General features: G+C 41.7%; 1 protein-coding gene and 1 non-coding gene across 3 annotated transcripts in view; one reads left to right on the forward strand and one right to left on the reverse strand.

The window, feature by feature from the left end:
* Positions 1-23479, reverse strand: part of plppr5b (phospholipid phosphatase related 5b) — a 137855-nt gene that overhangs the window by 28745 nt on the left and 85631 nt on the right. For both annotated transcript variants that reach the window (XM_041861885.2, XM_041861886.2), the window contains one exon: positions 8631-8881. In XM_041861885.2, the coding sequence (XP_041717819.1) occupies positions 8631-8881 (251 nt within the window). The remainder of the gene's footprint in view (positions 1-8630; positions 8882-23479) is intronic.
* On the forward strand, positions 2810-2862 carry LOC121550137. Its single transcript, XR_005996918.1, has one exon. It is a non-coding gene; the product is annotated as a U7 small nuclear RNA (small nuclear RNA).

The following is a 23479-nucleotide window of genomic DNA, read 5'->3' on the forward strand; positions in this document are numbered from 1 at the left end:
ACAAACTCTTAAATTAAGCTAATTTGTATTCGTTATTACAGGAAAATAAACCTACAAGCTCATTCTTTACAAGTTAATGGCAAGCTAATTACAGAAAATAGCTTACGGTTGTGAGTGTGGCCTGACGTTATATCCTAATTTGGCTTTGGTGCAGGTCATGTTGTTCTTCACATTACCGTCTCTGCTAAACACACACTTAATCAAATAAAATCAAGATTTATTTGTCACATGCACAGGATACAGAAGGTGTAAACGGTACAGTGAAATGGTTACTTGCATAGTGGAGTCTTTTGTTTAGACATGTAGCTAGCTAGCTAAACATTACACAATGGGTGTGTCTAATCCTGGATGCTGATTGGTTAAAACTGCATTCCAGCCGGTGTCTATTCCACAAATTACCAGCGGCTAAAACTATGACGTTGAAATGCCTATTTACTCTGTTCCATCTCACTGCGCAATCCACTGTCTCATCAGCCCAGCCAGGCAATATACGCCTAGTTTTTCCTGAAACGAATCACATTCTGTTGTTTAATAGCCTGAATTTAACTTATTAAATTGAGATTTTGTGGTTACTGGCCTACACACAATACCCCATAATGTGAAAGTGGAATTATGTTTTTAAAAATGTTTACATATTAATTAAAAATGAAAAGCTGAAATGTCTTGACTCAATAAGTATTCAACCCTTTTGTTATGGCAAGCCTAAATAAGTTCGGGAGTAAAAATGTGCTTAACAAGTCACATAATAGGTTGCATGGACTTTTTAAATGACTATCCCAGCTCTTTACCCCACACATACAATTATCTGCAAGATCCCTCAGTCGAGCAGTGAAATCCAAACACAGATTCAACCACAAAGACCAAGGAGGTTTTCAAATGGTTCGCAAAGAAAGGCACCTATTGGTAGATGGGTAAAAAAAAAGAAGCAGGCATTGATTATTCCTTTGAGCATTGTGCCGTTATTAATTACACTTTGGATGGTGCATCAATACGCCCAGTCACAACAAAGATACAGATGCCCTTCCTAACTCAGTTTCCAGAGAGGAAGGAAACCGCTAAGGGATTTCCTCAATGATGCCAAAGGGGATTTTAAAACAGTTACAGAGTTTAATGGCTGGATGGATTAACAACATTGTAGTTACTCCACAATACTAACATAAATGACAGAGTGAAAAGAAGGAAGCCTGTACAGAATACAAATATTCCAAAACATGCATCCCGTTTCCAATAAGGCACAAAAGTAATACTGCAAAAAAATATGCTAAGAAATGAACTTTTTGTCCTGAATACAAAGCGTTATGTTTGGGGCAAATCCAACACAACACATCACTGAGTACCACTTTTCATATTTTCAAGCATGGTGGTGGCTGCATCATGTTATGGGTATGATTGTCATTGGCAAGGACTAGGGAGTTTTTTAGGATAAAAATAAATGGAATAGAGCTAAGCACAGGCAAAATCCTAGAGGAAAAATTGATTCAGTATGCTTTCCAACAGACACTGGGAGACAAATTCACCTTTCAGCAGGACTCCCTAAAACACAAGGCCAAATAATAAGCCATTTAGCAGACGCTTTTATCCAAAGCAACTTACAGTCATACATTTTTTTTGTGTGTGTATGGGTGGTCCTGGGGATCGAACCCACTACCCTGGCGTTACAAGCGCCATGCTCTACCAGCTGAGCTACAGAGGACCACTGGAGTTGCTTACCAAGATGATATTGAATGTTCCTGATTGGCCTAGTTACAGTTTTGACTTAAATTGGCTTGAAAATCTATGGCAAGACTTTAAAATGGTTGTCTAGCAACGATCAACAACCAAATTGACAGATCTTGAAGAATTTTTAAAAGGATAAAGATATAATAGTGTTTTATATTTTTTATATTTTTTAAATATGTTAGAATTTTTCTTCCACTTTCACATTACACAGTATTTTGTGTAAATCATTGACAAAAAAATTACAATTGCATAAATTTTAATCCCACTTTGTAACACAACAAAATGTGGAAAAAGTCAAGAAGTGTGAACGTTCTGAAGGTACTGTAAACCTTAAGATTATCTAACACATCGGAGATAAGGAAATCTGACAGAGTTTGATCTGGGAAGTGTATTCCCCTGTAGCTGTAGGCTGCAGTGACGTCGTTCCTTATGAAAGATACTGCCATCAGACTGTGGTCCTCTGAACGGGACTCATATTCACATGGTGTCTCAGTGTATGAGTGCTGATCTAGGATCAGTTTTCCCTTTAAAGTCCTACTCCAGTCTTCCTCGTAGCCAAAGAATTCGTAGCCAAGATTTTAAAAAATATACGGTATATCAATATGTTTGTCATGATCTGCTGTCATGTTGGATATATTAACCATCCCACATGAAATACTACAGTTTACTAGAGAATACTACAGTACTTACTATAGTATTCTGTAGTAAACTGTAATATACGGATGAATACTATACTACACACTGAAGTGTTCCTTGATCATGTGTAGTTCTTACTATAGAATGTTGTAGTATACTGTAGAATATTATATAAATACTACAGTATTATCCGCAAAAACACTATAGTAAATACTACAGTAATGTCCACAAAAACACTACAGTCTGCAAAAACACTCTACTTTTTAAAACTATAGTAAATACTACAGTTTTTAATGTGCATATACCCTGCCCATTCCCCTATCACATATCCCAATTGGTGACACCTATAAGTGAGAAACCTATAGACCATATATTGTGTTCCCTACAGGTTATAGAAAAGAGTAGAGGCTCTGAACTATCCGTTCAGACCCCAGTCCTACCTACAGGTTTTGGAAAATGTGCTCTTTTAGTATTTCTCCAGTAGGTTTCCTCAAGGAGGAAGCCTCCACCTCTATGTCAAAGATAATAAAACAAAAACACTACAGTAAATACTACAGTAATGTCTGCAAAAACACCAAAGTAAATACTACAGTATACTACAATCTCCAAAAACACTACATTAATTTTACTGTTTTCACTACTGTTTTCTTTTACCAGAGTATTTATACAAGCATTAACTGTAAATACTACAGTATACTAAAGTAAATACTACAGTATACTAAAGTAAATACTACAGTATTCACTGTAGTGTGTTTGCTGACTTTAGTTCACAAAAATACTACAGTGAATACTACAGAAAAGTCTGCAAAAACACTACAGTGAATACTATAGTATTTTTTCATGTGGGCTGTTCCTGAAATATTTCCAGATTCAGTCTGCATCCCAAAATGCACCCTATTTCCTACATAGTGCCCTGGTAAAAAGTAGTGTACTATATATGTGACTCGTTTCAGGAAACTATTCATATGTCACGCGTCACTACTTCACAAGAGCACCATTTGAACGTAAACATTTTATTTATTTATTACAATGTGTTTTTAGGCAGAAATGCCTTCTGGAACATGTGAACTTTCATGTGCCTTAATAACAAACTTGTATGCCATCTGTAAATATGAATACAATTGTTAAATTACGAGCCTAGTTGGTTTAGCTATGGAAAAAGACAGCAACCTTCCCGCTAGCCATGATTGGCTGAGATAATGAGTGGGCTGGACATGCTGAGAGATGAGTTCGGATTGGTCTGCCATGTAGCTCGCTTCTGTCTATAATATGAGCTGGTCAGTATGTGTAGGTAATCCTTCGTAACACAGCTTTTTTTTAAAGATATCACATAGTAGAACTGCATAAGTGTTGCTCTCCACTTTCTGGAGGATTGAGTTTTGAAATCAATGGAATTAGAGTATGATAGCTAAGGAGATGGAGACAATTCTGGCGTTTCATTGCAAATATGCAGACGGAGTCGAAAAGAGAACACAGATTATATCTTCAAACTAAGGGCAACCATGGCATCCGTGACAGAGAGGGAGAAGTGTCCATCCATGTATACGGGTAAGAGAGTCAGATATTACACGTTTCTAATTTTGTCAGAAAGTCCTTTTCATTTCAAGTGTACTGTTAGCTAACGTTACGTGTATGATCTGTGTAGTAATATTATTTGTATCTCAGAGCCATGTGCATTGCTAGTTATAGCCTAATGTTAGCTAGCTAACATTGAACCTGGTTGGTTAGCTAACTGCAGATTATTGCAGGGTAGTAAAGTTATGAGTTGTGATTATCGTTCATTGTTTAGCTAGCTAGCTACATGTCTAAACAAAAGACTCCACTATGCAAGTAACTATTTCAATAGAATGTTTATGATGTCACTGCAACAACTGTCAATAGACGTAGCTGGTAAATTTGCTCTGGCTATCTACTCAGATTTCAGAGCACTCTCGTCTGAGCAAATTTATGAACGCTCAACACCCGTTGAATATGGCCGGTGTCAGTAAACGTTGGCAAAAAAGCATAATGAAATTGTTGCCAACAGCACAGTTGCAGTCACCAACGCTCTGGATAACATAAAAACAGCCTAACCAGCTCTGCTAGGGCAAGTAAAATGGTCAGAGTGAGCTGTTCTCTCATTTGTGTCTGGAAGTAACTAGCAAGCTAGCCAACATTAGCCAGTTAGCTTGGGTGCTTGACAGCTGTTGTTAGGTCAGAGCGCTCGGATCAACCCAACTTTTCGGCCAGAGCGTCCAGTGTGTGCTCTGAACGCTCGGAGAGCGAAACGCTCTGAATTTACGAACACCAATCTGACAACGCTCTGAGTTTATGAATGCCCAGAGCACACTCTGGCACTCCAGATTACATTTACGAACTCACCCGTGGTATAAGCCAGCCTTTAGTCTTGAAATCTTTGGTTGTTTAGTACATAGCCTCACATGTGAATCCTTAAAGAGATGGGTGGGGCTAAAGGTTTTAAGAGGGTGTGAACGATGCTGAATGGGTGTAGCCAGTATGAAAATGTATGCACTCACTAACTGTAAATCGCTCTGGATAAGAGCGTCTGCTAAATGATTAAAATGTAAATGTAACATTTAGACAAAGAAGAGCTCTCCAGTAGGTACCAAAACATTCAAGGGCCATTTTCTCAAAAGTGAGCTTACAAGTTTATCAACTTTCAAAGCAGCAATTACTTTCCCATTGTTCCTCAACTGTAGTGTGTACGTGCGTGCGTGCAGTAGACAAGTGCTTTCTGCTTTCTGGCTTCTGTGTTTGGGCTTATTGGAGCTGATGAACAGAATCTGATCCTATGCTGCCTTCTGTGCCTGCCTTCTTGCCTGCACATCTGCATTCCAAACACAGGCAGCCTATAAGGCTGATGATGATGTCACTACTACTGCAGGCTAGTCAGATGTGTATACAGTCACCTCCAAAATTATTGGCACCCTTGATAAAGATGAGCAAAAAATACATGAGCTATTTGTATTATTTATTGGGAAATTATAATATTTTATACTTATACAATTGCTCAGAGAAATATATTTTATTTAACAAGTAATGAATAAAAATAGATAGGTGTCAAAATTACAATGCTTTGTGCACCCTCCCCTTGCGATGATATCGGCACCTTTTTCTTCTGTTTTATGAGATTGGAGAACACATTGGGAAAGATCTTAGACCATTCCTCCATACAGAATCTTTACAGATCCTTGATATCCTTCGGTCTGCGCTTATGGACTGCCCTCTTCAATTCAAACCACAGGTTTTCAATGGGGTTTAAGTCCAGAGACTGAGATGGACATTACATTTTTTTTGATTATGTGGTCAATTAACAATTTCTTGGTGGATTTTGATGTGTGCTTTGTGTAATTTGCGGCCAAGTTTCAGCCTCGTGGCAGAGGCAACCAGGTTTTTGGCAAAAATATATTGGTACTTGGTAGAGTTCATGATGCCATTGACCTTAACAATTGCCCCAGGACCAGTGGAAGAAAAACAGCCCCATAACATCAACGATCCACCACCATATTTTACAGTAGGCATGAGGTTATTTTCTTCATATGCATCCTTCTTTCGATGCCAAACCCACCACTGATGTGCAAACTCCAGGCGTTTACATTTGGTGGAGGGGACTATGGTTGGTGTTGAATGCTGAGCTGTAGTCAATGAACAGCATTCTTACATAGGTATTTGTTTTGTCCAGATGGGTGAGGGCAGTGTGGAGTGCAATAGAGATTGCGTCATCTGTGGATCTGTTGGGGCAGTATGCGAATTGGAGTGGGTCAAGTGTGTCTGGGATGATGTGAGCCATGAGCAGCCTTTGACTAGCCTTCAGGAGTACCAAGATGGCTGTGTGGTGGCTTCAATACAGCGCACCCTGTCAGTCATCCAGAGTTTATACATATTATTGGTCCCTCCTCGTGGGGGAAAGATTCAGAATCGCCTCATTGTCCCCCATCAAAATTAGCCCACATTTACGCTATTGTTTATAATAATGTATTTCAAACTAGTGGGTAGAAATCGGAGTATAATGCTTGTAATGATGTCAACCGCAATACATGTTCATGTCATCGTCACCAATCAACTGCATTACACTTAAAAATGGCTTCAACTACGGCCACGATTTCTATATGCTCTCTTCAACAGTGTCAATGACTGCTTACAAGACAGGGTTTTTTGAAATAATCCTCAATCATAAAGCATTTTTCTTTCCCACTACTCGGTGCACACAAAGGAGAGAGAGTGAAAGCACAATGCTGCAAAGCAGCAAGTAGGAACTGTCTGATTGACTAGTGGGCCACGTATAAATATTTTGGAACTTTAACCTATTCATTTAATCTCTCGTGGACAGATGAAATGGTGAGAATCTGTCAAGGCTCATGTAGAATTGTGTGAATACGAGCAGCAGTAGTTCCTGCTTTTGGGTTTTCGTCATTGTTTATTTGGATGAGTCAGGTTTGGGAGAAGGCGTTGCTTAAACTGGTGTGATGATTTTCAAGCCTGCGTGAGGATGATCAACGGTTTCCACTAGATTCCACAGCCACAAAGTCAAAATTGGCTATATCTTAACAATTCATGAAAACAAAAATTAGCTTTTTGGCCATGATAAACACGGGTGAAATTAGCAGAAGGAAGGGGTTTGGCCGAGAGTTTCCGTTTGCGTGGGATACTTCGCTTCCTTCCTTTGCACAAAAGTAATCACAATTGCTAACGGCATTCCCCCCTGAAGTAAAGCAGGAAATGACAAACTTTCGTAAGATATTTTTACTTCTGGGTAAACAAGATTATTAATTCAACCAGTTTGAATGCAAAATAAACAATCCACCCTTAACCCTCTGGGGGGGGGGGGGTTCTAAGTTTACATGAAATTGATTTAAGATGGTCATACCAAGGATATTTTAGCTTGATTTTGAATTTTAAGACCCCTCAAGGTATAAAAACAAATCAAAAAAAATGATTTGATGAAACATTGAATTTGGTATTACTGCTATTAGCCAATAGAAACACATTGAATAACAGATTCACTACATGAAACAACAGATAGTCCCCCAAAAAATCTAAAGGAAGTTTGTTCTGAAGTGTCTGTCCTATAGCTGAGAGACATAAGCAAGATCAGGAAACTATATATATTTTATGTATTTATCCCCTTATTTTAGGCACTAAACTATCTCCATATAGTCAGGACCTTCAGATGAGGCTTGTGAGGCTTGTGGGCATCCTAGAGCAAGACGGAGAACACCATCGTGTTCGTGAGAGTCTCAGCTTTCAATAGAGTGGTCATAATAGTTTCAGACGCTACAGAGATTTCCGTGAGATGTCTCATGGTCTGACAAACACCCCTCTAGCTCTGCCACCTTTCACAACAGATGCGGAAGGGCATTATCAGTGGATGCAGTGGATTGAGACGCAGCCCATGCAAAAAACCACATATCCCTAGTATAAACAGACAGATTTTGATGAGGATTTTTGTATTATGTTAATTGGATTTCCGCAGGGGCGCGACCATTGTAGGCCAAGGGTTAGTGGGCCATCAGCAGGACAATAGAATCTCTGAGTGCATGTGAGAAGTCTTGATGGTGCGCTAAATGACAGCAGAGCTAACAAAGTTTTATCAAATGTCCAAAGTTTTATCAAGTGCTGTTTTTAAGAATGTAACTGTAATCCTATTGTTTTTCCCCCGGCTGATTACAGTTACTTCATTTTTGTAATCGGATCATGTAATGCCTGTTACATGTAATCCATTACAACCCAACCCTGAGCATACAATATAGCTCGGTATTTGTATTATTTATTTTATACAGTCTTTTTTGCTCATCTTTATCAAGGGTGGCAATAGTTTTGGAGGTCACTGTACATACTCCTCCAGCAGAACAGCTCAGAGACTTGGAGAAATCCATCTATACGCATATCAGCAGCTGGACAAAAAGACAGAACTGTTTAGAGACTTGGATATTTTGCAGCGTTCTTCGCATCTAATCTGACTCATAGCCATCAAAGAAACAGCTGAATAGCAGCCCATCCAAGACCTGCATCTATCGGGCCTACTCACTAAATCCACTTGTATCATTAAGGTGTTCTAAAGCCTGTCCCTCACAGAATCTTGGAATTACCCTTTCACCCCTAGATGTCCCAGTGAAGTCTGTACAGGTCCGAAAGCTTACTTTGTATTCCTACTACAACTATATAATCCTAATATGTATTCCATAGTTATTACATTTCATTAGTGAGTAGTTGTAACAGGGACTCACTCACTCACTCACTAAACATGTATCTTTAGTTCCTAGGTTCCCACTCACCGCGAGATAGAGGGCTGCGTAGACGCTGAGAGCAGCCTCTTTGGAGGGGAAGGTTTTGCGTGCACGCAGGATATCCTCCTGATTCCCGGTGCAGGCCTCCTGGTGGCTGATGTAGCGCAGGGCGTGCTGGCAGCCCAGGGCTGTGAAGTTGGGTTTACACACCGTCAGGAAGTGGGGGGACAGGTTCCCCGTCACCACCTGGCCCGCGTTTACAAAGATGTCCACGGTGAACAGCCCGAAAGTGTACACTCCTGGAGAGAGAGCGAGAGATACATGTTAGAGGCTGAACGTGTACACTCCTGGAGAGGGAGAAATACCTGTTAGATGCTTAACATGAACACTCCTGGAGAGAGGGGGATATGGATTAGGCCTAGATTCTGGTTATCAGTTATCATACTGTGTGGATATATTGATAGAGTCTGCACACGAAAGGAGGTCGAAAAGGACACTCATCACACTCATTGTTGATGGCACACTGAAAGGCAGAAAGATATACAGTACCAGTCAAAAGTGTGGACACACCTACTCATTCAAGGGTTTTTCTTTATTTTTACTATTTTCTACATTGTATAATAATAGTGAAGACATCAAAACTATGAAAAAGTGTTAAACAAATATATATTTTATATTTAAGATTCTTCAAAGTAGCCATCCTTTACCTTGATGACAGCTTTGCACACTCTTTGGCATTCTCTCAAACAGCTTCATGAGGTAGTCACCTGGAATGCATTTCAATTAACAGGTGTACCTTGTTAATTTGTGGAATTTCTTTCCTTCTTAATGCATTTGAGCCAATCAGTTGTGTTGTGACAAGGTAGGGGGGTATACAGAAGATAGCCCTATTTGGTAAAAGACCAAGTCCATATTATGGCAAGAACAGCTCAAATAGGCAAAGAGAAACGGCAGTCCATCATTACTTTAAGACATGAAGGTCAGTCAATCCGGAAAATTTCAAGAACTTTGAACGTTTCTTCAAGTGCAGTCGCAAAAACCATCAAGCGCTATGATGAAACTGGCTCTCATGAGGACCGCCACAGGAAAGGAAGACCCAGAGTTACCTCTGCTGCAGAGGATTAGTTCATTAGAGTTACCAGACTCAGAAATTGCAGCCCAAATAAATGCTTCATAGAGTTCAAGTAACAGACACATCTCAACATCAACTGTTCAGAGAGACTGCGTGAATCAGGCCTTCATTGTAGAATTGCTGCAAAGAAACCACTACTAAAGGACACCAATAAGAAGAAGAGACTTGCTTGGGCCAAGAAACACGAGCAATGGACATTAGACCGGTGGAAATCTGTCCTTTGGTCTGATGAGTCCAAATTTGAGATTTTTGGTTCCAACCACCGTGTCTTTGTGAACGGAGTAGGTGAACGGATGGTCTCCACATGTGTGGTTCCCACTGTGAAGCACGTAGGAGGAGGTGTGACGGTGTGGTGGTGCTTTGCTTGTGACACTGTCAGTGATTTATTTAGAATTCAAGGCACACTTAACCAGCATGGCTACCACAGCATTCTGCAGCGATACGCCATCCCATCTGGTTTGCGCTTAGTGGGAACATCATTTGTTTTTCAACAAGACAATGAACCAACACACCTCCAGGCTCTGTAAGGGCTATTTGACAAAGAAGGAGAGTGATGGAGTGCTGCATCAGATGACCTGGCCTCCACAATCACCGACTTCAACCCAATTGAGATGGTTTGGGATAAGTTGGACCGCAGAGTGAAGGAAAAGCAGCCAACAAGTGCTCAGCGTATGTGGGAACTCCTTCAAGACTGTTTTGAAAAGCATTCCTAATGAAGCTGGTTGAGAGAATGCCAAGAGTGTGCAAAGCTGTCATCAAGGCAAAGGGTGGCTACTTTGAAGAATGGTGATCAAATACTTATGTCATGCAATAAAATGCAAATGAATTACTTAAAAATCATACAATGTGATTTTCTGGATTTTTGTTTTAGATTCCGTCTCTCACAGTTGAAGTGTACCTATGATAAAAATTACAGACCTCTACATGCTTTGTAAGTAGGAAAACCTGCAAAATCGGCAGTGTATCAAATACTTGTTCTCCCCACTGTATGTATATATATATATATATATTCTGTGACGTCACGAGAGGCTACACAGCTTTCAGCGGGATTGCTCAAGTAGTGCAAGGAGACAAGGTTCAAACAAAACAAGGATTTTATTATAGGTCTTGGGAAATTAACGAAAATATAACAAAATTCTGTTCTCTTGTGGCTCTTTAAGGGTTAACAGTTCAGGGATGTCTCTTCCACATCCAAAATCATAATTCTCACTCGCTCAGATAACTTTTCCCCAGCCTTACTGTAGTCCACGTTGCAGCTAGTGGCCAACCCAGCAAAAAGTCCTTCCAAATGTCTCTCACGTATTTCCACAGGTGCATATATCCAAAGGTGAGTATTTCCCAAAGGTAAGTATCTCCAAATCCTTATATTCCTCATGGAAGTGGACGTGCAGCACTCTTGTCCTCCAGAGAGCCCAGGTTGGAGACTGTGTCTCTTCCCTTCCCAAACCTTCAGCTCATCAGCTCCTCATTTGTTTCAGCTGCGTGGGAAGATTGGCCATAGAGGGGTGGAGTTCCCGACCATACCAGCAGATGGAGCCATAGCTGTCTGGGTTTGCAGCCACCTCAGGGGGATGTAACGTCCCTCCAGGACACAGCCTCTCGTGACATCACACATCCCCCTCCCCTCGGGACCGACGTCCTCGTCGGGGTAAAGGCAGCGAAGAAGGCATCACGCCGGGAGAGGGCGTCCGCATTCCCGTGGTGCTTGCCAGCCTGCTCTCTCTTCAACTCCTCCACCTCTAGGACCAGGGACTCAGCCTCCTGTTGTCTCTCCTTGAGTTTCTTACTGAACGCATCAGCCTTGGTTTTAGCAGAGTTTAGCTTCTGTTGAGCAGCTTTCAGTTCCTTCTCTCTCTCTGCCTCCGCATTCTTCATCTTGTTCTCCAACACCTTGTACTTCTCCTCTGCCTTCTTCTGGACCTCCTTACTATTGCGCAGGGTCTCCTCACACTCCTCGATGGTCCTGCGCAGCCTCTCCAGCTCCTCCTGTTGCTTAGGGAAGGAGCTCTGTTGGAGTTTAGCCTGGAGGATATCTAACTCTTCTGTCTTCATGTCTAACTGTTGCTTTAACAAACGATACCTCTCAGCGGTCCCCTTCAGACCAGACAGTTCTTTGTCCAGATTCTGTAGCTCCGTCTCTGTGTCGGTCTGGGCACCTGCCATCCCTATCAGAGCCCGGGCGGGAGTGAGTAATTCGGAGGATTGCACCGGAGCCTTCCCAGGATGAGTCTTGCCTCTCCGTTTCCGCGGTACTCGGGTTATCCTCTCCTGAGACTCTCTCCAGAGTGGGTAAAAGGCTGGGCAGTCTCGGCCCAATTAGGACAGGGACGGGGAGGGAATCAACCACCCCCGCCGTCGTGTGTATGGTTCCCCGTGTGCTGGTCATTGTAAGTTCAGTCATGGGGTATTCTCTGGTGTCTCCATGGACACAGGAAACTGGGAGGACTTTCCCCGGGGTCAGACACGTTGGGCCCACCAAATCCTTACGCACCAGGGTGGCCCGGCTACCAGAATCCAGTAAGGCCTCCACATCATGGTGATTCACAGTTACCGGGCAGGTGGGGGGTCGATCTGGGCCGCCATCTACGACTCCCAAGAGCGAGGCAAAACGGTGTGTGGGTGCTGAGCTGGAGGACTCCGCAGTGGGCATAGGTTCATCGGCTGGTTTCCCACACTGCCAGGAGATATGTCCCATCTCCCCACACCGGTAACACTGTCGAGTTTCCCCCTCCTGGTGTACTCTTCTTGGACCCGCCTGGTTTCTGGCTCCCCCTGGAGCCGGGATAAGTCCTGACGTGGCTGGGTTCGAGACCTTGGGGTCCTTTGGACGGGTTCTTCCCATTTGTGGTGGGGCCGCACTCCTGGGGTCTTTTCGGGAAGCATTCAGCATCTCCGCTGTGGCCTGGTACTTTTCCACAGCTTCCACGGTCAGATCAGCCGTGGTCAAGGCCTGTTGACTGATGAACCGTTTTGCCTCATAAGGCAGGGCGCGTAGGTAACGATCCACCACAACGGCCTCCACCACCGCCGCTGCTGTATTCCTCTGCGGATCCAGCCATTTCCTTGCGATTCGGACAAGTTCATGCATCTGCGCCCGAGGAGGTTGGTCTGGTTGGAAGGTCCAGCCGTGAAAGCGCTGGGCCATACCAAACTTTGTGAGTCCATATCTGCTGAGGATCTCAGACTTCAGGGCATCATAGTCAGTAACCTGGTCAGGGCCCAGGTCCCGGACAGCATTCAGCGATTCCCCGGTTAGAAAGGGGGCTAACAGACCAACCCACTGTTGCTTGGGCCAGGCTTCCCTAGTGGCCGTGGCCTCAAATGCATGCAGGTATGCCTCAATGTCATCGGTAGCTCCCATCTTAGATATAAAGTCACTTGCCTTTATTGGGCGGGTATTTTGGACAACCCTCTGTCTCTGCAACTGCAATTCCTCTGCCTTCAGAAGGTTGGCTTTCTTTTGCTCCTCCAAGAGAGCCACGTTTGCTTGCATCTGGGCTTGCTGGCCAGCAACAAGGGCTTTCAATATGTCCTCCATTTCAGTCGGCGGGGAGCCTACGGCCAACTTGGAAAACTGGGTGATCAAACCTTCGGTATCCTCCTCTGACATGCACTATTAACGCTTCAGCGTGCCCGTATTCTCCACCATCTGTGACGTCACGAGAGGCTACACAGCTTTCAGCGGGATTGCTCAAGTAGTGCAAGGAGACAAGGTTCAAACAAAACAAGGATTTTATTATAGGTCTTGGGAAATTAACGAAAATATAACAAAATTCTGTTCTCTTGTGGCTCTTTAAGGGTTAACAGTTCAGGGATGTCTCTTCCACATCCAAAATCATAATTCTCACTCGCTCAGATAACTTTTCCCCAGCCTTACTGTAGTCCACGTTGCAGCTAGTGGCCAACCCAGCAAAAAGTCCTTCCAAATGTCTCTCACGTATTTCCACAGGTGCATATATCCAAAGGTGAGTATTTCCCAAAGGTAAGTATCTCCAAATCCTTATATTCCTCATGGAAGTGGACGTGCAGCACTCTTGTCCTCCAGAGAGCCCAGGTTGGAGACTGTGTCTCTTCCCTTCCCAAACCTTCAGCTCATCAGCTCCTCATTTGTTTCAGCTGCGTGGGAAGATTGGCCATAGAGGGGTGGAGTTCCCCGACCATACCAGCAGATGGAGCCATAGCTGTCTGGGTTTGCAGCCACCTCAGGGGGATGTAACGTCCCTCCAGGACACAGCCTCTCGTGACATCACAATATATATATATATATATATATATATATATAGAGAGAGAGAGAGAGAGAGAGAGATAACAATGTGGGTAATGAGCCCTCAGAGCATAGAGTTTGCACTAATGAAAAATACAATTACTCGTCTGAGAGACAGAGACAACGAGAGAGAGACAGAGACAGAGAGACAGATAGGGCGAGATGTATATTCAAACAGAGATGGTAGAACAAGTGAGGAAGAGTGAGAAATAGCTTTCCCCCACACTCAATCAGTAACAAAACACTGTTTTTCCTGTGGAGTGAGAGATTTAAGGAGACACAGAGATGGATAAATAACATTCTGTAATGAAAGTTACCTTTTTTATATTTTGAGAAGCCCCCTGCATGATTCCAAATGCTGTAAATATCACATTATGTCTGAAAGTAGGATTACAAATGACTAGTCTCTTCTCACAGATGCAAATTCTTAGCAACAACCCTGTGTGCCAAACATATGCAAAAAGACATTCTCCTCACGACAGAGCTTTTCTTCCTATAATTGTGTGAGGACGCATAAAGCTTGATGCTCAAACACACAGGAGTAACATCAGATCCCTTAATAAAACGATGTCCTCAAAGTACATCTCCCAGCTGGACCTACCAACACACACACACACACACACATACACACACACACACACACACACACACACACACACACACACACACACACACACACACACACACACACACACACAGGACATGTGTCACAGAGCCAAAAGACATGTGGAGACACCACTGCCCATGACTATTGCTCCTAAACCAACACAGCCAGAGTCAGTGTGTCATGTGGTTAGATTGAGAGGCCCAATCAAAAATTATTGTTTTCCCCAAAGGAGAGGAGAGCCCTATAGCTCTGTCTTTCATGCTAAATCTCCACAAACGAGCCCTCGCTAGACACACACACAGAGACACAGCCAGAGACAAAGCCGAAAGCCAGGAGGACGCATTATTTGCTGCAGCAACAATGGGGAGCTTTTGCAATCACTGTCAAGACTCTGTTTCTGCATCTTAATGTGTCTTTCAGTTTTGAATCCAACTTAGCTGGAAGAGCAGAGAGGCAAGGCAAGGCTTCGTTATTTGTTGAGAATGTCATTCTGCTTCTTTCACATTCCAGTCACCGCATTCTCTTCTTCTTTACTCTTTCTTAAAGGGAACGAGGGACCTGAGATGAGGAGGGGGTGACAGAAGATGCTGACAGACACATTTTTACTTCTGTCAGATGGATTATTTCAACAGTGACTCACTAGATGAGCATTTGGCAAAGGATTTTAGAAGACATTAGCCTGACGTTGTCCCAATTAGCAGCAAAACATAAGCAGCTGTCCATGGAAATGGCTACGTTTGGAGTTTGGTTTAATGGCAGAAATACGTAGCTAGCGAAACTAATTCCTTAGCTGGCACCATAGACGGGGCGGAAATCGAACTCTTATTAAGCAGATAAATTAAATTAAATTTGTACGGTTCAATAAAAAGCAAAAACGTCAAAGGCTTTATCTTTTCAGTGTCATTGATTCCATTTCTTGTTGTCAGCGTGCGTGTGGTGGGTGGGTGGTTAATAGGAAGGCTGGGTGGGTAGAGGCTGTGTAGCCTTGAAAACGTTCATGCTGACTGAGGTTTCACTGCATCAGACTGCAGCAATAGGACAGGCTCTGGCGTTAGATCAAAGGTGCAGGTGCAATGGCTCACTGACTGTCTCAAACGGCATAAGCACGCACACACACACACACACTCACGCACATACACACATACACACGCACATGTACATGCACGCGCACACATATGCACACACTGGTGGAGAGGGGTGGGAGGAGGAGATTAGGTTAAGGTACTGTAGGGATGGTACAGAGTTGAACTTGAGGACACATACAGTACAACACAGAGCTCTTAACAGAAAGGTGAACCTTTTCTATTTTACAAGGAATTTTTCAGAGGCTGACTGTTTAAAGATGATTATTTAGTGCTCGGCTGTGATATAAACCTGCACAGGCTCTAAAGACCAGGATTGCCTACCCCTGCAGACCGTTAGTATTATAGTAATATTTATTGGGATCCACAAGGCAGCGGCTACTCTTCCTGGGGTCCAAACAGGAAACAAAACAACAATTAAAATACATAATATACTGTTTTTTAAAATCACTTTGGTACTATTTTCACAAGTATGTGGTAAAATTTCACAACTCTTAGTACAAAACAGATCATCAAAAAGGCAGTTTTACAACATTATTTGCACATTTTCAATTGGCTAAGTACAACACACACAATCACACAAATAACTTTTTCACTAAACCTAATTGGTGTTTAATCTAGAACTAACTTTCATATAAAGTTGTTGCCTTTCACAATACAATGCTGACAATACTTTTCATATGATTCTCTTCTCATTAAATACATTTGACCATCACTTAATCCAACTGCGCTTAATGGTTAATCACTTAACCGTTTGGTAAACCTATATATTTTAAACTGGTTTGTCTACTATATATGGATTTTGAGAACTAAAGAAATAAAAGGTGTGTTTGTAAAGTATAAACATCTAAATTACATGCATGATACAGTACATGATAACCATACATAATGAATACTCGTTTTTGCTAATTGATTTCACAAAGTGGTAACCACAATTGGTCACCATATAAAAGGTGGTGTGTGAACACTTGCAATTTCTTTCAACATGGAGAACGATAGACAGCAAGGGAGAGGAAGAAATCAGAGAAGTGGGCATGGGCCCCATCAAAGAGGTCAAAGAGGTGGGCATGGTCCCCGTCAAAGAGATGGGCTTGGGCCCCGTCAAACAGGTGGACATCAGAGAGAGGGAGGCAGACGGCAGGGAACTGTTCTATCAAATGAAGTCCAGGCCATCGTCGTTGACCATGTGGTAAACAGAGGCCTTACCATGGCAGAGGCTGCCAGATCACCCCAATCTGAAAAGATCAACTGTCAATTCGATCATGAGAACATTTTGCCAAGAAAACCGGTAAGTCTGCAGGATATCCACTATGCTTTACCATTACATTTACAGTAAATTACATATTGTAATGCATGTAAATTCACAAAACATGTTACAGTATGATCTATTGACAGTATACTCTGTTCTACCCTCAGAATTGACAGAAGACCCCATGATGGTGGCCGTATGCTGACCGACCAGCAGGAGTGGTGGAAATGGTGAGGGTCAGGAATGACATACCGCTGTCCAAAATAAAGCAGGCCATTGAGGAGAACGATGACACCTTTGCCAATGTGGCATCCATCAGCCTACCAACAATTGCCCGCCTTTTGAAGAGGCACCAGGTATCTATGAAACACATTTACCTGGTGCCTTTTGAGAGAAACAGCACTTTATATTGTAATACTGTTACTATTTGATAAACATGATACTTCACAATATCATATATCTATACTGTAAAAATAAGTAACCAAAATATATTTTGAGTGGGTGATTGGGCTTGATGCTGCTGTGACCTATCACAAGTGCACTACCGGTCAAAAGTTGTAGAACACCTACTCATTCAAGGGGTTTTCTTTATTTTTACTATTTTCTACATTGTAGAATAATAGTGAATACATCAAAACTATGAAATAACACATATGGAATCATGTAATAACCAAAAAAGTGTTAAACAAATCAAAAATATATTTTATATTTGAGATTCTTCAAATAGCCACCCTTTGCCTTGATGACAGCTTTGCACACTCTTGGCATTCTCTCAACCAGCTTCACCTGGAATGCTTTTCCAACAGTTTTGAAGGACTTTTTTTTATCAATTAGTATATTTGAGTTTAACCACAATATTTGTTGCAATATTTGTTCTGTTGTTTCTGGAGGATTAAATTGAAATTGCAACCAACTTTCTATGGCTTGTTTTAGAAATAGTGATATTTTGGGGATTATTTCCTTTTCAAATACCTGAAAGTGAGGGGTTGTAATCTGAATAAAGTGAAAAAAGGCCATTCTTGAACATTGGGTGAGACAATCTTACTAATTTGCTACAACCAGTTTGGATTTAAGTACAACGTTTGTATGACTGAAGTTTTTAGTGATAGGTCTAATGCTTTAATATTTAATCATTTCTGTCCTCCGAATTCATACTCATTATATAAATAGGCCCATTTAATTTTGTCTTGCTTGCCGTTCCAAATAAAATTGAATATTTTTTTCTCATATAATTTTAAAAACGGTTCGCTAGGCGTAGGCAAGACCATAAGCCAATAGGTAAACTGGGATAATACTAAAGAGTTAATCAGGGTGATTTTTCCACAAATGTACAGTTATTTACCTTTCCATGGTAGCAAGATCTGATCTATTTTAGCTAACTTTCTATTAAAATGTATTGGAGTGAGATCATTTATTTAATTTGGGATATGTATTCCGAGTATATCCACATCACCGTCAGACCATTTTATTGGTAAACTACATGGTAATTTAAAATTTGTATTTTTTAGTGATCCAATACGTAATATAGTACATTTATCATAATTTGCTTGTAATCCAGAGAGGTTAGAAAATGTATCTAGATCCTCTATGAGGCTGTGGAGGGATTCAAGTTGTGGATTTAAAAGAAAACATGAATCATCAGCGTACAATGACACTTTTGTTTTTAAGCCCTGGATTTCTAATCCCTTGATATTATTGTTGGATCTGAGTTTAATAGCTAACATCTCGATGGCCATAATAAATAGATATGCCGATAGTGGACAACATTGTTTCACTCCTCTTGACAGTTTAAAACTTTCAGAGAAATAGCCATTATTGACTATTTTACACCTAGGGTTACTATACATGATTTTCCAGATTCTCCAATATTGAAATGCTCCAGGCATTTATATATAAACACCAGTCGTACTTTATCAAATGCCTTTTTGAAGTCTGCAATGAATAGCAAGCCTGGTTTCCCTGATTTTTCATTGTGTTCTATTGTTTCCAGTACTTGCCATATATTATATCCAATTATGTCCATGTAAAAAACTTGTCTGATTAGAATGAATAATGTCCGACAATACCTTTTTAATTCTATGCGCTATACATTCTGCTAGAATTTTGGCATCACAACACTGAAGTTTAAGGAGCCTCCAATTTTTTAAAATGGACTGGATCTTTATATTTTCCACTTGTATCCTGTTTCAGTAATAATGAAATCAGACCTTCTTCTTGACCTTCTTCATTCTCCTTCTTGGTAAAATAGCCCTTTCACAGCCTAGAGGTGTGTTGGGTCATTGTCCTGTTGAAAAACAAATGATAGTCCCACTAAGCCCAAACCAGATGGGATGGCGTATCGCTGCAGAATACTGTGGTAGCCATGCTGGTTAAGTGTGCCTTGAATTCTAAATAAATCACAGACAGTGTCACCAGCAAAGCACCCCCACACCATAACACCTCCTCCATGCGTTACTGTGGGAGATACACATGCGGAGATCATCCGTTCACCCACACCGCGTCTCACAAAGACACAGCGGTTGGAAGCAAAAATCTCAAATTTGGACTCGACCAAAAGACACATTTCCACCGGTCTAATGTCCATTGCTCGTGTTTCTTGGCCCAAGCAAGTCTCTTCTTCTTATTGGTGTCCTTCGGTAGTGGTTTCTTTGACCATGAAGGCCTGATTCACACAGTTTCTTCTGAACAGTTGATGTTGAGATGTGTCTGTTACTTGAACTCTGTGAAGCATTTATTTGGGCTGCAATTTCTGAGGCTGGTAACTCTAATGAACTTATCCTCTGCAGCAGAGGTAATTCTGGGTCTTCCATTCCTGTGGCGGTTCTCATGAGACCCAGTTTCATCATAGCGCTAGATGGTTTTTGCGACTGCACTTGAAGAAACCTTCAAAGTTCTTGAAATTGTCCGGATTGACTGACCTTCATGTCCTAAAGTATTGATGGAATGTCATTTCTCTTTGCTTATTTGAGCTGTTCTTGCCATAATATGGACCTTGTCACAACACAACTGATTGGCTCAAATGCATTAAGAAGGAAAGAAATTACCCAAATGAACTTTTAAGAAGGCACACCTGTTTATTGAAATGCATTCCAGGTGACTACCTCATTAAGCTGTTTGAGAGAATGCCAAGAGTGTGCAAAGCTGTCATCAAGGCAAAGGGTGGCTGTTTGAAGAATCTCAAATATAAAATATATTTTGAGTTGTTTACCACTTTTTTCGTTACTTCATGATTCCATATGTGTTACAGTGGCTTGCCAAAGTATTCACCCCCCTTGGCATATTTCCTATTTTGTTGCCTTACAACCTGAAATTAAAATTGGGGTTTGTATCATTTGATTTACACAACATGCCTACCACTTTGAAGATGCAAAATACATAAAACTTGAGCATGCATAACTATTCACCCCCCCCAAAGTCAATACTTTGTAGAGCCACCTTTTGCAGCAATTACAGCTGCAAGTCTCTTGGGGTATGTCTCTATAAGCTTGGCACATCTAGCCACTGGGATTTTTACCCATTCTTCAAGGCAAAACTGCTCCAGCTCCTTCAAGTTGGATGGGTTCCGCTGGTGTACAGCAATCTTTAAGTCATACCACAGATTCTCAATTGGATTGAGGTCTGAGTTTTAACTAGGCCATTCCAAGACATTTAAATGTTTCCCCTTAAACCACTTGAGTGTTGCTTTAGCAGTATGCTTAGGGTCATTGTCCTGCTGGAAGGTAAGCCTCTGTCCCAGTCTTAAATCTCTGGAATACTGAAACAGGTTTCCCTCAAGAATTTCCCTGTATTTAGCGCCATCCATCATTCCTTTAATTCTGACCAGTTTCCCAGTCCCTGCCGATTAAAAACATCCACAGCATGATGCTGCCACCACCATGCTTCACTGTGGGGATGGTGTTCTCGGGGTGATGAGAGGTGATGAGAGGTGTTGGGTTTGCGCCAGACATAGCGTTTTCCTTGATGGCCAAAAAGCTCAATTTTAGTCTCATCTGACCAGAGTACCTTATTCCATATGTTTGGGGAGTCTCCCACATGGCTTTTGGCAAACACCAAATGTGTTTGCTTATTTTTTTCTTTAAGCAATGTCTTTTTTCTGGCCACTCTTCCGTATAGCCCAGCTCTGTGGAGTGTACGGCTTAAAGTGGTCCTATGGACATATACTCCAATCTCCGCTGTGGAGCTTTGCAGCTCCTTCAGGGTTATCTTTAGTCTCTTTGTTGCCTCTCTGATTAATGCCCTCATTGCCTGGTCCGTGAGTTTTGGTGGGCGGCCCTCCCTTGGCAGGTTTGTTGTGGTGCCATATTCTTTCAATTTTTTAATAATGGATTTAATGGTGCTCTGTGGGATGTTCAACATTTTCTGATATTTTTTTATAACCCAACCCTGATCTGTTCTTCTCCACAACTTTGTCCCTGACCTGTTTGGAGAGCTCCTTGGTCGTCATGGTGCCCCTTGCTTAGTGGTGTTGCAGACTCTGGGGCCTTTCAGAACAGGTGTATATATACTGAGATCATGTGACAGATCATGTGACACTTAGATTGCACACAGGCAGACTTTATTTAACTAATTATGTGACTTCTGAAGGTAATTGGTTGCACCAGATCTTATTTAGGGGCGTCATAGCAAAGGGGGTGAATACACTTTTCCGTTATTTATTTTTTAGAATTTTTTGAAACAAGTAATTTTTTCATTTTACTTTACCAATTATGACTATTTTGTGTATGTCCATTACATGAAATCCAAATAAAAATAAATTTAAATTACAGGTTGTAATGCAACAAAATAGGAAAAATGCCAAGGGGAATTAATACATTTGCAAGGCACTGTATTTCATAGTTGTTATGTCTTCACTATTATTCTACAATGTAGAAAATATTAAAAAATAAAGAAAAACCCTTGAATGAGTAGGTGTTCTAAAACTTTTGACCGGTAGTGTATATCTTTGTTGATGAAGCAGGCTTCAACCTGGCCAAAACTCGGCGCCGTGGACAACGTGGGGAAACATCTCCATGTGAGCAGCTACAGTATGTCTGAAGATGGTGAGGTAGGACGTAGGCCATTACTTGGATCCTACAATGCTGCACACCTCATTGGGCGGCAGGTATTCTAGCGGGTAGGAGCGTTGGGCCAGTAAGCAAAAGGTTGCTGGATCAAATCCCAGAGCTGACAAGGTAAACATCTGTTGTTCTGCCCCTGAGCAAGGCAGTTAATCCACTGTTCCCCGGGCGCTGTCGATTAAGGCAGCAGCTCTCTGATTCAGAGGGGTTGGGTTAAATGTGGAAGACACATTTCAGTTGAATGCATTCAGTTGTACAACTGACTAGGTATCCCCCTTTCCTTTCCTCATTGTGTTTCTCAATTAAATTGAATAGGCCTGTCAAGGTGAAGGGGTCACATATGTCACTGTGTGGGACAATGTCAGGATCCACCATGCAGAGGTGGTTCAGGCATGGTTTTGGGCCCATCCCCGATTTGTGACCCTATACCTGCCCCCATACACTCCTTTCCTCAACCCTATTGAGGAATGTTTTTCAGCATTGAGGTGGAAGGTGTACGATCGCCATCCCTATGAGCGTGCCACCCTCCTTCTGGCCATGGATGAGGCATGTGACGACGTCAATGCAGACCAATGTCAAGCTTGGATTCGCCATGGAAAAAGGTGCATGAACAATGAGGCCATTCACTGTGCTGTGGATGAGAATTGATGGCCAAATGCTCAAGAAAGGCTTGATGCAAATTAATGCGTGCTAAACGTTATGTTTTAATTTTATTCATTTACATTTGATTCATTAATTTTCATTTACATTTGATTACAGACAGCACACCTATGTTGCAAAATATCTGAAAAAACTGTTTCTGCATGAATTATTGTAGAGGATGTCTTCATTGATCACACCTTTGATTACACATTGGATAGATATTACGGAATTATAGATTTTCTGTCAATTTTGTTGGGTAATGTAAGTGTATTGCCTAATGTGAAAACTGTGTAATCTACTGTAATTTACAGTACTGTAGCGTTTCACTTTAGCACCAAAGAGAAAAAAATAAACGGTAACATACATAACACTACATAATACTACATAATCTCCTGCTTCTGCCTCACGCTACTGAAACAGGAGATGGCTCCTGCCCTATGAGCTGTTCCGGCTGGCACAACCCAATTCTCGTGCAAGGCCACCCACCTACATGATACAACACATAATACAGTGTAAATTACAATACAAAATATATCAAAATGTCTGTCTCTTCACAGTCCCGTTGTGCCGTTAGGTGTTTTTTTTAATCTGGTTTTTCAATCAGATTTTTTTGCTAGCTTGGGTTACCTGGGGTGGCAGAGAGTTCCATTTATTCATGGCTCTATTTTATACTGTGCGCCTCCCAGCCTCTGTTCTGGACCTGGGGACTGTGAAGAGACCTCTGGCTGCATGTCTTGTGTGGTACCGATGAGTGTCTGAACTGTATGCCAACTGCTTGAACATCAACACATCACACAAAGACTAATAGTGATGCAGTGAGAAATAATAAGTTGGATTTCTCCAAACTGAAGTGGCTTATTTGTG

This window comes from Coregonus clupeaformis, chromosome 34 (genome assembly GCF_020615455.1).
Source record: "Coregonus clupeaformis isolate EN_2021a chromosome 34, ASM2061545v1, whole genome shotgun sequence".
NCBI classification, from domain to species: domain Eukaryota; kingdom Metazoa; phylum Chordata; class Actinopteri; order Salmoniformes; family Salmonidae; genus Coregonus; species Coregonus clupeaformis.